General features: G+C 46.9%; 1 protein-coding gene across 1 annotated transcript in view; it reads right to left on the bottom strand.

Annotated features, from left to right (window-relative positions):
- Positions 1-14,794, bottom strand: part of RYR3 (ryanodine receptor 3) — a 461,863-nt gene that overhangs the window by 190,265 nt on the left and 256,804 nt on the right. Inside the window, exons 30-34 of the mRNA XM_018053769.1 lie at positions 14,174-14,210; positions 12,237-12,400; positions 8,503-8,668; positions 1,259-1,345; positions 614-840 (exon numbers count right to left, since the gene is read on the bottom strand). Coding sequence (XP_017909258.1) covers positions 614-840; positions 1,259-1,345; positions 8,503-8,668; positions 12,237-12,400; positions 14,174-14,210 — 681 coding nt within the window. The remainder of the gene's footprint in view (positions 1-613; positions 841-1,258; positions 1,346-8,502; positions 8,669-12,236; positions 12,401-14,173; positions 14,211-14,794) is intronic.

The raw sequence follows: 14,794 nt of genomic DNA, 5'->3' as shown, positions 1-14,794 counted from the left end.
GGGGTCGCAGAGTTGGACACAAGTGAGTGACTAAACTGAACTGAAACTGAACTCGATTTTACCTACACAACTTCCATTCTTCCCTCCCAGCAATCCATTTAGTGAGCATTGATCTCACTGTATTGAAGAGGAGACTGAAGCCTGGGGTGTATCAGATCACTCAAGAGACACAAACAGCAAGTGGCAGCACTCAACTGAACCCAAGCCATAAAACAGGAGCATCTCTTAATGAGGAGGGGGGCCAGGAGCCTGATTCTTGGTTCTCCAAGCAATCTAGGCTTGCCTCATTTTTCCCAGTATTGCCATCATAACAGATTCCTGAACCATGCTTTTTAAAATTTAAGGCATGGAAATGTCCCTGAGTGCAGAACTCAGAGCTACAGTGAAAGCCCCATGGCTGGCACATCATCGTGAATATCCTCCTCCTGTTTCTGAGTGAATAGTTAAAGTGGGGAAGGGAAAGAGAAAAGAAACCCACCCTTCTGGGCAATCAGCAACCACCCTGGACCTTGGCCAGTGAGGACGTTCCCGCTTCCCTCCCGGGCTTGCTGGGTCCTGCCTCCGCCTCCCCACCTCCTGGCCCCTCCTCTTCCGCCATGGGCCCCTGTACTACCTGTTCTCTTCCGGGATGTGGAGTGCCATCATCTGTAGGGGCTCCAGGCACTGCACCACCCAGCCATGGCGCTCGCTCACCCTCTCCGTCTCCACCTTCAGGAAGCTGCTGGGCATGCGGCTCCAGAGCACAGGCTGGATGGTTTGGACATCCAGCCGTGGCGGGCACTGCGGGACGGGGTTCTTCTCTTCACTCTTAAATATGGCTGCCGACAGGGGCATGGCATTCTGGGGCAAGGCAGAAAGGCGTCAGACACATGCAATTCAGAGATGCTCAGTGACTGCACACTCCACTCGGCCCACAATAAGCAACAGTGAGCCATACATTAAAGTGAACTGTACATCAGAGAGAGAGAATGCATCCAGGGACCAATGAGGGCTTTTCCAGCACTAATAAAGACCTGACATAATGGGTTATAGGAGCACCCATTAATCCTTTTGGAACCCAAAAGAAGTGGGAGAAGGGGAAAATGGGAACCTATGTTCTGCTGCATGAATTTCACATGGACATGTAGAGGTTTGTAGAGGGGGGCATTTGAGAAGGAGGAGGTCACAGATTTCCTGGTTTCCTCATGCCTGAGCTTCTCCCCATAATGGCCTGTGCATCTTCTTATGTATAGCCATTAGACAAGGGACAGATAAATACCTTCAGCTTCCCAAGTTCAAATTGAAACAGAGAGGTGCTTGTGGGCTGCAGGAAGACGGCTGGAAACACTTTGGTATTGGGCTCCACCTGGAAACCAACACAAATCCAGAGGTTTGCCCAGAATTATAAAACCCTAGGGGGCTAAGTCATGAGTGTTTCAATCAACGCCCTCATTCTAACTTGAGGGGAAAGAGGAAAGCTAACTGGCTGTTCACGGGGCACTGTTCAGAAATTCCCAGAGACCCGGTGCCTACTGGTAGCTACTCTCACTGTTTCTAACTTCAGTACTCCTCTCTCCACTCAGGGCTGAGTGATCTCACATTCTTTTATTTTCCCTATCAGGTAACTGAGAAGCCAGCAGCTTTCTCCAGTGCACAGGAGGGCAGTCACAGGCGGGAGCTACCATCTGCCCACCAGAGGCTGTGCGTGCTCTGCTCACAGAACAAGGTAGGGTACTTGCTCTTCACAAGGAGACTCCTGGCCCTCAGGGAGCACCATCATGCATTACTCCTGCCCATGGGAGGTGACGAGTGAGGGCAGTGAGGTGACTTCAGCATTCTTTCTGAAGGCACATGGCGTTGGTCAAGCAAGTCTGGTGGAATTATAGCAGAATGTCCCAACCTTGGTCCTACTGATGGTTTGGCCTGGGTAAGTCTCTATGTGACGGCTGTCTTGTGCCTTGTAGTTACCAGCATCTCTGGCCTCTACGTACTAACATGTCAGTAGTACTCTCCACCCCACTACGGTCATGACAATCCAAAATGTCTCCAGAGATGGTCAGATGTCCCTGAAGGGAGAATTGCCCCCACTCGAGAGCCAACTTTGCAGGCAAGGACTGCTGGTGCTTCCATGAAGAAGCTGCCCCCAGAGCCTGTCTCCTCCCTCAAAACCTCTTCTCCTCACTTGGCTCCTCTAGACTTCTCTCCACCCCTTCCTCACTCATGATTTTACTTCTTGTATTAAATAGTGTGAGATTCACCAACTGCCTTTTAGCTGGTGTTTAGATGAGGCATGTGATATGTTTATGACATCGAGGGCTTCATTTATCACTTATTTACTTTGATGTGGAGCTTTTGATCAGACTTGGAGAACCACAGAAGAAGAAATACGACTTTAATCCCACCAACTAAAGTCCTTTGCTGCTGCTGCTGCTAAGTCGCTTCAGTTGTGTCCAACTCTGTGCAACCCCACAGACGGCAGCCTAAGCAATTCACACAGTAGGATATGCTTACAACTCTCCAGACCCATCAAGTTAGGGCTTCTGGGTGTTGTGGACATACCCTAAAAGTGTTCCCCAGTGAGTTACTCCCCTGTATAGTCGCCTCTTCTAGAATTTGTGTCTTGTTTCCAGCAAACAGGATATGGCAAAAGCTAAAGGACTGCCACTCCCTTGATTGGTTGTATTATACAGACGATTCCATTTCAGCAGACTGGAGAAGTTGCTTCAGATAGCCTTAGAGAAGTAAGCTGCCATGTTTTGAGAGGGCCATGTGGCAAGGAGTTCTAGGGGGTTTCATGGGGCTGAAAGTGGTAAGCTCCTGGCTTCAGCCAGCAAGAAATGGAGCCTGAGTTTTACAAATGCAAGCAACTGAATTTCTGCCAACAACTACATGAACTTAGAAAAGGACCCTAAGCTCCAGAAAAGAATGCAGCCTGGCTGACAACTTGACTGCAGCCTTGGGAGATGCTGAGCTTGGGACCTAGATAAATTGTGTCCTGACTCCTGACCCATGGACACCATGGGACAATGAATGAATGCTTCTAAGTCACTAAAGTAAAGTGAAAGTGTTAGTTGCTCAGTTGTGTCTGACTCTTTGCGACTCCATGGACTATAGCCCGCCAGGCTCCTCCGTCCATGGAATTCTTCAGACAAGAATATTAGAGAGGGTTGCATTCTTTTCTCCAGGGGGATGTTCCCGACCCAGGGACTGAACCTGGGTCTTCTGCACTGCAGGCAGATTCTTTACCATCTGAGTCACCTGGGAGGCCCTTTAAGTCACTGAGTTTGTGGTAATTTGTTATGAGGCAATAGAAAATGAGTACAGTGATTTTCCTTTCTGCCAGGATATTTGTTACAGGCTTCCTGTAAATAATAAACTTTCTCAATGCATTTAGACATAATATTTATAAACACATTTTTAAGACTGGAAGTGACTTAAAGGATTGTCTGGTTCAGAGCTGTTGGCTTATGATGAAGAGGCCAGACTGGTTAAATACCAGGCTTGTTCCCAGCATGTGGCATTCAAGCACACTGTAGTGAGCTCACATTTCAGATAAGACAGTTGCTTTATACCTGATGCTTCAGGTACCTCTGGATGATTATGAAAGGATGATGCTAGTAAAACTAATAGGTAGGGATGGAGCTGCTAGAACTGCCTGCTGCTGTTAAGTCGTTTCAGTCGTGTCCAACTCTGTGCATCCCCATAGACGGCAGCCCACCAGGTTCCCCCATCCCTGGGATTCTCCAGGCAAGAACACTGGAGTGAGTTGCCATTTCCTTCTCCAATGCATGAAAGTGAAAAGTGAAAGTGAAGTCACTCAGTCACGTCCGACCCTCAGCGATCCCATGGACTGCAGCCTTCCAGGCTCTTCTGTCCATGGGATTTTCCAGGCAAGAGTACTGGAGTGGGGTGCCATTGCCTTCTCTGAGAACTGCTTAGGCTATGTCTAAAATAAGCTTTGCTGAGGACATTCAACAGTTATTTAGTGCCTATCTCATACCTGCTTTGTGCCAGGATCTGGGTTTATGGGTGAGAGACACAAATGGAAAATTCTGATTTGCTGCTGTGCTACTTTGGTCACAAGGCAAGAGTCATCTTTAGGCTGGCCCCAGATTTCTCAAATACTCTAACAGGTAACAGTCTAGAACAATGTGTGCCTCTCAAGTCATTGCAACTTGAAGCAAGCAGAGGTCTGGTGGGTGAGAAAACTTTGCCTGAGTCAGCCAGGTGGAAGAGAGAGAAATGCACTCACTCAGAGATTTCTGATGCTGAACTAAATTGTACCATGATGGGGAGTGACAGGCTAAAGAAGGTGGCACATTTTTAGGTCCCTCAGGAGTGATCCCTGCAAATGTCATAAGCTACCCAGTCAAATGGCAGGGTCCTCCTCAAACTTCCCTGCAGAGAGGAGGTCCTTGAAAGCATGTAGGATGGATGCTCTGGGGTTGGTTTATTTCTACCCTCAGAGTACATTCCCACCACAATGTACAATGGAAACTTTTCTTCAATCACTAAAATAACAAGAACACACAAGTGTGAGCACCTGATGGGCGTCCATAAGGAAAGAAACTGCAACTGATGGTGCGGTAAGTGGAATATCCTAGACAGCCCTCCTGACCCCTCGGTTAGTCCTGTGATCCTGGATGTCATGGGGCAAAACTGATTCTGTTAGCAAGGCTACTAACAAGCTGACCTTAAGATAGAGACAATGTCCTTGTGGGCCTAATCCAATTGCACAAATTCTTAAAACCAAGTGTTTTCTCTTGCTGGGGGCAGAAGGGAAAATCAGAGTCAAAGCATGAGAAGAACCAGGTGTGCCCTTGTTGGCTTTAAGGATGGAAGGGACCATGTGGGCAGGAATGTGGGCACCTTTGGGAGCAGAGAGGGGTCAGCCACCAAGGAAGTGGGGACCTCGGAACCTCTGCCCACAGCCACAACTGGGTCCTGCTGACGACATGAAGGAGCTTGCAAGGGAGGTTGCCCAGAGCCTCAGGACAGAGCCAGCTCAGTCTGGCTGACACCTTGATTTTGGCCTTGTGTGGACCTGGGCAGAGAACCCAGTCAAATCTACAAAACCATGAAATGATAAACGGATGCTACTTGAAGCTGCTAATTCTGTGGTAATTTGTTAGGCAGCAACTAAAAATCTAGTGGGTTCCCAGCCAAGTTGGTCGGTTTGATAACAAATACTTAGCAAGCACTCCCTGGGTGCCAGGTACCACAGTCTCATGTGCAGGGATACAGGAGTGAACCTGCCAGGGGAGGCAGCCCCTGCCCTCAAGGAGCTTATTTTCTGGAAGGGGGTACTGCAGCCTGACAGAATAAGCAGACAGAATAAGCAGCCTGCAGAATAAGCAGCGAGTCCAGATTTGAGGCTGCCACGAAGTGCCATGGACTTTCTTCCCTTTGTGTTTAAGGTACTTTTTATCGCTGGCTGATCTACTTTGTCTTTGCAGTGATGGACATTCTATCTCTAATCATGTGTGAAGGTCAGGGCGTAGGTAACAGCCTGAATTGAAAGGTAACCCCTCTCGTAAATCTGAATCTTACAGCTGGCCTCTGCTCGCAGAGCTGTGCGGCTGGGATGGCAGTAAGTGAGGACTATCTCTTGAACATACATTTTATTTCTCATTTCTCCCATGATTACATTAAGTGAGACAGAAAAAGCTTTTCAGATTGTGTAGCAGTATTTAATGGGGAGGTCTGGAAACCTTGGAGAGAATCCCTCTCTTATTATTTTGGTTACTGGTCCTTTCTGAACGGAAAGCCAGTGTATAAATATTACTACCCTGCTCTGCTCAAGATAATTGAAAAATGAAAATGGCTACAACTGCAGAATAATAATTATCCCAGGGCTGGGAGACCAGACACATGGCTGGACACGTTAACTGTCTCGCCAGGAATGAGAAGGGGGCTGGGTGGGTGGAAGTTTCTGGAGGGTCCCTGCTCAGAGCCCTGACCTCCTCCCCATTCCCACCCCAGGGTGGGAGCTGGTTGGAAGCCCTGAGCAGAGTCATGAGGATTTACACACGTGGAGTAACACCATCCACTCTGGGGCGCAGATACCAATTAGCAGCTCAGTAAACTGACCAGCTTCACATCATCCAGGAACTGCTGTGAAAGATAGCACACAAACGGCACAGGATCTGCTCTTTGTCGTAACATCTTCTTATCATCATAGGCTCTTTCCTGAAGCAGGCAAGTCGTTGCTGCTGCAAATGCCGTGGGTTGGGTTTTATTTATTTATTTAGGGACCTTAAATGTGATTAGATGTCTTGGAACTCTCAGCAGCTCAGGGAGGACCCTTTAGTCAAACTCATTTCAAAAGTTAATGGAAAAAAGCTAATGGATTCTGAAGGATGGTAGTAATGTATATAAGCCTCCTCTCAGGGGACTTAAGAGGGGAGGGGAAGGTGGAATCATGAGAAAGTACTGGAAGAACAGTACGTTACTTTCTGCTTCAAAGTCCGAATTTGCAAAGGCCGCTTTCTGGGAGCAGTTGGTGGGGTCCCAGCTGCTGGGTAGTGGTGATGATTCCACTTCTTTCCAGGAAGATGAAGAGCCCCAGTGTAGTGTGCAGGGGGCTACCCACTGCAGGAGGTCCTGGGGAAGACCGCCACACTGGCAGGCTGTCCCTGGCCCCCATAAAGGGCTCTGCCTGTGTTTTCAGTCACTTAACATTTCAGGTTTGGGGCAGCTACAGACCCCTGCTCTCCAACCACAAGCCAGACAAATGGCTGCCTAGCAGCTTTTCAGCCTGCAGGCTGTAACCTGGGGCTGATTCTGGAATCTGGGGTTTAGCCATTGACACAGGAGCCATTTACAGCAGAGCTTTTTATCTCCTGTATTTGGCTGAGCTGGAGAAGGAAATGGCAACCAACTCCAGTATTCTTACTTAGAGAATCCTGTGGACAGAGAAGCCTGGTGGGCTGCTGTCCATAGGGTCGCATAGAATCGGACACGACTGAAGTGACTTAGCATGCATGCATGCATGCATTGGAGAAGGAAATGGCAACCCACTCCAGTACTCTTGCCTGGAGAATCCAAGGGATGGAGGAGCCTGGTGGGCTGCTGTCTATGGGATCACAGAGAGTTGGACACGACTGGAGCGACTTAGCATGCATGCATGCATGCATTGGAGAAGGAAATGGCAACCCACTGCAGCATTCTTGCCTGGAGAATCCAAGGGACGGAGGAGCCTGGTGGGCTGCCGTCTGTGGGGTCGCAGAGTCGGACACGACTGAAGTGACTTAGCAGCAGCAGCAGCAGTTGGCTGAGCTCTCCTCAACACTGTTTGCCATTGTCCTGAGAACTCTTTCGGAGTTCCTCATTGCTTCCTAATTCCTCCCTACCTTTCCAAATTTGTTACCACCAACCATTACCCATTCTAATCTGTTCATCATTCCTCAAACATAAACATCTCTTATGCCTTCATCTCCATTATGCTTCTGTGCCCTTCCTTCAACCAAGTACATGCCTCTCTCTCTCTACCTGGAAGTATTCTGTTTCATAATCGAGATTTCTCTGTAATAAATTTTTCTTGACCACTTTCCATGGAAGCAGACTCTTCCTTCTCTGAACTTGGATAACACTCTATCCATACATATAGGAAGCTTTCCATTCTACCTTAGAAGTGTCAAGAAGTTTTAATACAGATATTTAATTCCTTAACTTAGCCTTTCTCATAGTATGCTCTGTAGAACTCTGGGCTGATAGGATATTACTAATTATTAAATTAAAAAAAAAAGCTTTCTTGATTAAATGAGAAATGGTTGGCTAGGTTTCTTTCTGAACCATTTCTTAAAGTTTTCCTGTATTAACACTTAAACTACAAAACTTCCAAAGGAAGATATAATCTGTGGCTTTTCCCAAGCTTACTTGGCCATCAAAGGTGAAAAATCCAACTTAAAGCAGATTAGCTTTCTTGTGGTTAATGACAGGTAAACCTACATGTATATAGTTGATAGTTTCCCCAAGGAGTTCTGTCAGTTTATAGTCAGTGAAAGACGGAGATACATTATTTACATAAATGCAGTTTTTTAAGGACCCCGCCAAGAAGCCATAGTGAATGAGAATAACCTTTTTTGCAAAGGGAATACTCCCTGGCAAATTAATCAGTTTTTATAGGTCTATATTTTGAGCACAGAAGTTTCTTGAAGCGAGGACTATCTCCGTTGACCTTTTAGACTTCGCATCTTATACAGTGTAGGTAATGTGAACGGAGCACAGGAAATACTGATGGAATTAATGAATAGCCTTTCAGAGCCCAGCGCCACAGAAAAGCCTTCTCATCTGCTAGAAAGATGACCAGCATTTCCAATCAACCAGTAAATAAGATCTTTCCCTCTCTGAACAAAATGAAGTCACTTTGTTCTTGTCTGTTTTCCTAGATGGCCTTGGCCCACGTAGGTACATCAACTCCATGTGTTGTGGTGAAGATGCCAACCACACAGAAGACAGGAGCAGAGCCCTGAGCACCCGGGCCTGGGATGCCACTGTCATGGTCCCCGAGGCCACTCCTACCTGGTAGCAGGTGCCAAGTTCCCTCCCGTTGGCTGAAAAGGACAACATGCCCATTGCCAGATCCACAAGGCAGCCGATCTCCAGGTCCACATTGCTGCGACTCGCTCTTTGGGATGTAGCCACGATGTCCCCACCCCAGACCATGTAGCAATTGCTGCGTTTCACGCTAGGAGCCAAAGAGAGCAAAAGACAAAGAATAACCTGGACTGGGGCAGTTTGCAGTCAAGACTCAGGTCTGAAATGCCCCCAAAGCCTCCAGGGAAGCTTTCCCATCAGCCCTCAATAATTGTTTATCTTAAGTGAATTCACTGAGTTTAGGAATGTGGCAATCTATCTGTTTCAAAGAACACAGTGTTCAGGTAATCTGTTTCCTGGCTCATTGTCAATTCACGTTTCTGAAACAGCTATCAGGGACCACAGTATTAGAGGGGAGAACTAAAGGTGCACGTGGACTTAGAGGTTTGGTATAAGAGGTAGGAACAAAAAGGTCTGTGTCCTGAGCCCCGGCCCAGTGCCAGGGCAAAAGGCCACTGGACACTTGAGATGCAGGCCATGTTCCCTAGGATGGCAGGTCTGGGCCACGGAAGACTTGCAAAGTAGATAAGGTCAACCTCTGATGTCCTCTCGCCTCCTGACCTGTACTACCTGCCCTCCCAGCTGTCTGGAGTCCTGCCTTCTGCACCCTCACCCTTCCACACCTACGCACTTGGGTACCTTTCTCAGCTAGCTGGCTACCACTCCCATGAAGAAAACTCCATCATAGGCATTTAGATGAAAATGCCAACTATAATGACCAAAAGATTCTGAAGCCCCAAAGCCCAATTTCTTAATGGTAAGATTTCAACCACTGGATGGGCTCTGGAGAAGCAGTACATGAGTTCCCAGAGCTGCTTATGACAGCTGAGGGCAAGCCCAGCCCTGGTGTGTCCATCTGAGGGACCTGATAACTTAAAGTTGCATCAAATGACTTATCTCAGGCTAAAGGACTTCCCTGGTAGCTCAGATGGTAAAGAATCTGCCTGCAATGCAGGAGACCTGGGTTCAATCCCTGGGCTGGGAAGATCCCCTGGAGGAGGGCATAGCAACACACTGTGGTATTCTTGCCCCGAGAATCCCCGTGGACAGAGGAGTCTGGCGGGCTACAGTCCATGGGGCTGCAAAGAGTGGGACACAACTGAATGACTAAGCACACACAAAGGAGAAAGTGACTCTACATGGACACTACATCAGCCCTTTAAACTTCCTAAGGTCGATCTGATTTTGCCTTGGAAAGCCAAGAGTTTGATTAGAATTCTTCCAGGTTCTTTCTGATTCTCGAAGTCTATCACTTTCCCCAACAGCTAGAAATCCCCTTGATAAGCATGCCGTCACCTCCCCTGCCTGCCTCTTCTCTAGGGCACCAGTGGGGCTGGTTTCCCAGTGTAAAGACCCTCAGGCAGAGCCAGTGCAAATTGCTCCTTTCAAGTGAGTTATAGCCATTGCTAGATTTTCATCAAGGTTAAACTGCAGCTGTGTTACTACTACTGTTCAGTGATTAGAGTACTAAGTACATTGATGACTACAGAATCCAGTTAATAACGTATGAAAGACATGGGAGTGTGAAGTGCTACACTTTGGTCCTGTGTTAAAGGGCTCAAGTTTGAAATGCTCAGAAGCATCTGAAAATTGATCCCATGTTTATTTCTTATTATACAAGACAAAGAACCAAGTGTTACTGAAGTGAAGTGAAGTTACTGAGCACCTACTATTTACTGCCTCTTATTCTAGGTGCCAATGTGTCACATACTTTTCTCAGTGAACGTGGACTGAGGCTCAGATAAATACAATTATCAGTCTGGTGTGGCACAGCCAGAAAACTGGGGCAAGAGACCCAGCTGGGGCAAGAGACCCAGCTGGGAGGAGACCGTCTGGCTTCTTGTTCTTTTGGCTGAAGAGTAAAGTCTGGACTGGACAAGGGCTTTCACATACTTTTCTTCGTAACCATACCAGATGTTGCATTTGGTTGCAGCCTCTCCTCTGGGTCTCATAACATGATGGACACTCAGTAATGGTAATAAGAGTGATGTTTATTGAGTACTTGGGTCAAGGCACTGTTGTAGGCACTTATCTATGTTTTACCTCAATCGTCATAACACTCTGTTAGATTAGAACTATTATTCTCATTTTATAGATAAGGAGATTTAGACCCAAGGTGGTTAAGTAACAGGCCCAAAGTCACACCTCTAGAAAGCACTGGAACCCAGTTTAAAATGGGGGCAATTTGCTTCCAAAGTCTGTCCTCTTAACTACCCACCACAATGGTCTCCCAGGACACAGCAGTCCCGCCTGACCTCAGCCCTTAGTCTTTGATGAGCAAGTAGCATCTAAAGAGCATTGATTGCAAAACATCCTGACTTTTTAGGGATAAAGGTCAGCATGACGACCAACTTCTTACATTTCTATGTAAGTCTGTATGGGCAAGGACTCTGGCAAATCTCACTGAGGTGGAAATAAAGTCTGCTGGTTCATCTCTGGGGCATTGCTGGCCAAAGCCAAAGATCTCTTTTCTGATGGCAGTTCTAGTGGACTGGTGGGAGGATATGGGTGTACCTAAGACATGTTTTTCTTTAAGATCCCTAATTCTTACTGCAGCCATGAAATTAAAAGACGCTTACTCCTTGGAAGGAAAGTTATGACCAACCTAGATAGCATGTTGAAAAGCAGAGACATTACTTTGCCAACAAAGGTCCATCTAGTCAAGGCTATGGTTTTTTCCAGTGGTCATGTATGGATATGAGAGTTGGACTGTGAAGAAGGCTGAGCGCTGGAGAATTGATGCTTTTGAACTGTGGTGTTGGAGAAGACTCTTGAGAGTCCCTTGGACTGCAAGGAGATCCAACCAGTCCATTCTGAAGGAGACCAGCCCTGGGATTTCTTTGGAGGGAATGCTGCTAAAGCTGAAACTCCAGTACTTTGGCCACCTTATGTGAAGAGTTGACTCATTGGAAAAGACTCTGGTGCTGGGAGGGATTGGGGGCAGGAGGAGAAGGGAACGACAGAGGATGAGATGGCTGGATGGTGTCACTGACTCGACGGACGTGAGTCTGAGTGAACTCCGGGAGTTGGTGATGGACAGGGAGGCCTGGCGTGCTGCGATTCATGGGGTCACAAAGAGTCGGACACGACTGAGTGACTGAACTGAACTGAATTTCTACTCAGCGGTAATTATTCCAGAATTGGTCATGTCTCTTTGATGGTCTTTATTCTTCCAGCCATTGCCACCCTTTAGGATGGGGAGTCCTGAGTTGATCAGCTGCCGTGTGTGACGTGCTACATCTTTTTATTTCTTTGGAACTGATTTCCCTCAAGCACCTGAGGATTTTTCTCTGCCTTTTTCTAATGTTGCAGAAATTGGGACTTGCCCAGAAATCACAGAGAAAAGACTTAGAGGGAGCTTAGACCTCTCACTTGTCCATCTGTATTTCCCATTCCTGGGTCATGTTTTATATATGTAATGAAACTGCCCTTTATTCTGGCTGATAATAACTTCTCCCACCATAGTACGCTCTCCACCACCCCACCCCAAGCTCATTCACTCAAGGATTTTAAGCCTGTGCTTTTTTTTTTTTTTCCCTCTTTAATATAGAAGTTGGGATGTTTCCTTCTTTGAGTTGTGAGCAGAGAGAGGAAAAAGACTGCTGGATGAGGGAGGGAGGAACCTGATGGCCAAACCTGCCCCTTGGAAGTCCTCTTACCTTTCGTGGACTCGGCCTCTTTCGTCCCCCAGAGTAACAGTCACAGTACAGTTTTTATTCAGGTCAAACTTTTCACTGTACAAGTGATAATCCGGAGTCACCCATCCGACCCACACGCAGGAAGGATCCTGTCCGGCAAAGATGCGGATTGCATAGTAGCACTGCTGGGGAGAGACCACAGATGGAGTGAGTGACCCCAGCTGCGGGGAATGGGCTCAAGAGGTAGACATTACACAGCAGCCCACTTGTCCCCTTTTCTTAGAAAGTACACTCTGCACTGGAGGTGTGCCACTGCTCTCTGAATCAGGGGCAGGGCTGATGCAAGAACTTGGCTTCCTTGTTTTCCCGCTTTCTGTTGTGCTTTAGCACCTAGACAATCAGGCACCTAATCTGTCACCCTCTGCCCAGAAGATGCTGCTGCTGCAGAGATCAGGGGCAGCTGCTCAACGGTCAACATAGAGCCCTCACTGTCTTCTGGTTCCCTGGGCTGCTGGGGGGAGCTGGGCACTGTCTCTGCCTTCAGAGAGAACAGTCAAGGTTCAGAGAACAAGCCCACTTGCCACTTCTGCAGGGAAGTCCAGGGATATATTTTTTCAAGTCTTAAAAAGGATGCTACAAAAGAAAAAGCCCACATTGTGGCCAAATGTGCTTCATATAGCCATTAGGCTCAGTGACAGGCAGGGCTGACACCTACAGCCATTCTTAGGCAGGCACTGTAACAATTTGTGAAGTTTATCACTACGTTGTGAGAGCAATTGAAGCACTGAGTTAAGTGACTGCTTCATCATTTTCTTTATGAAACTGAACACACTTATTCTAAATGAAGTCCTCATATTTGTTGTTATCACCAGTTTTTTGATTGGAAGAGAAAAGAGTCAGCCAGATACCACCTGTGCTGGAATCTTGGCCCTGGCAGCTATTAATCGTGTGACCTTAGACAAGTCATTTGTCTTCTGTGCCTTGGCGTGCAAGAGATTGTTCATCTCCCAGGGCTGCAGTGGAAATTAAGGGGGAAGCTGACACGGTGCACTCAGTGCAGTGCTCAGCACACAGCAGGTGTGTGACACGCCAAGGCAAGAATCTTATGCCTGACAACCTATGAATCCGGGTTGCAGGATAACTTTATCGAAGGGGTGACATGCATTTCTTACAAAGAGTTTTTTTTTTTTTTTTTGGTCAGGTGCTAAAGAAAGATGAGTTGTTGTTGTTTAGTTGCTAAGTGTCTGGTTCTTTGCAACCCCATGACCTGTAGCCCACCAGGCTCCTCTGTCCATGGGATTTCCTAGGCAAGAACACCAGAGTGAGTAGCCATTTCCTTCCCCAGGGGATCTTCCTGACCCAGGGATCAGATCCGCATCTCCTGCATTGGGAGGCAGATTCTTTACCACTGAACCACCAGGAAAGCTCAAAAGGGAGAAAGAAATTAGGAAGCATTGCTTTCTGACCACTGTTTATAGCAAAAGAACCAAAAGCAGCCTCCATCTTCTGGGCTGGCTCCCTGGTCCTTGTTTTCATTTGACTGCTTTCAATATCATTCCTGGCGCTGCTCAGAGAGATGGGAGAGTTGATTCACAGAAGTTTACATAAAAGAGCAAACAAAAGGATTAAATTAACAGCCCCCTTTTCCCCCCTCAACTGATGTTCCTTTCAATCAGAAAGGCAGTGCTGGGTCCCTGGTGGCAAATAGGCACCAAGTACACAATGAGGCCCAATTAGATGCTCTAGGTAGAGTTCTATTTTGCACTGAATAACTGTTTTTCTTTCCCCCACTTGAGAGATGCCATAGATATGTTCTGGAAGCATTCAGATGGATATTAAAAGGCAGAGTAATTGGCAATTAAAGAGGATCTCTAGACAGATCTTTGCTGTAAGGGGCATATTACCAGGCATGGCAAAGAATCAAATAATTAAAACCATAATTGAGCACATTTACTTACTGTTGTTGTGTGAGAGAGTATTTCTTGCATCTGTTTCCTGGGGGGAAGATAATCCATGTTTTAGTTCTTCAGCTCTATAAAGAAGCCCACAAGTCTGACAGGCAATTGATCTACCTTTAATGATGAAGACAAGTTTAGGAAGCTGGGTGTTTCCCACATGTGAGTGATCCCAACTGATTTTGGAACTTTTCATCTGCAATCTGCTACCAGCAGGCAGGACTATGCCTTCCAACTTTTGTCTCTCAGCCCAGATGTAAGGTAGGGCAAGGGGGAGGCTGGGGAGATGGTAATAATATAGGCAGGGATACCCTGGGATACATTATCCTGTTCTCTCAAACAGCTTTGCTTCTTTAAAGCTTGGTAGATAGTAAAACTCTTGAGGAAACCCACACCAGCCATACATCAGCGATTAAAAATAGACATGAAAGGGAAGAAAGACAGCAAGGAATATATTTCTTATCAGGCAGAAGGAAGTCACATTACTCATGAGTCACACAGCTACTGGGTTGGACACTGGCCACAGTTATGCAAAGAAGGTAGTATTTGCCTACAGAAGCTTCTAATTTCACACAATGGCAACAACAATTGCATCCTCTCATGCACTTACATTCTTTTCTACTC

The sequence above is a fragment of the Capra hircus genome, chromosome 10 (assembly GCF_001704415.2).
Source record: "Capra hircus breed San Clemente chromosome 10, ASM170441v1, whole genome shotgun sequence".
NCBI classification, from domain to species: domain Eukaryota; kingdom Metazoa; phylum Chordata; class Mammalia; order Artiodactyla; family Bovidae; genus Capra; species Capra hircus.
Note: the sequence above shows the minus strand (reverse complement) of the source record. Positions and strands in the feature narration are given on the sequence as shown.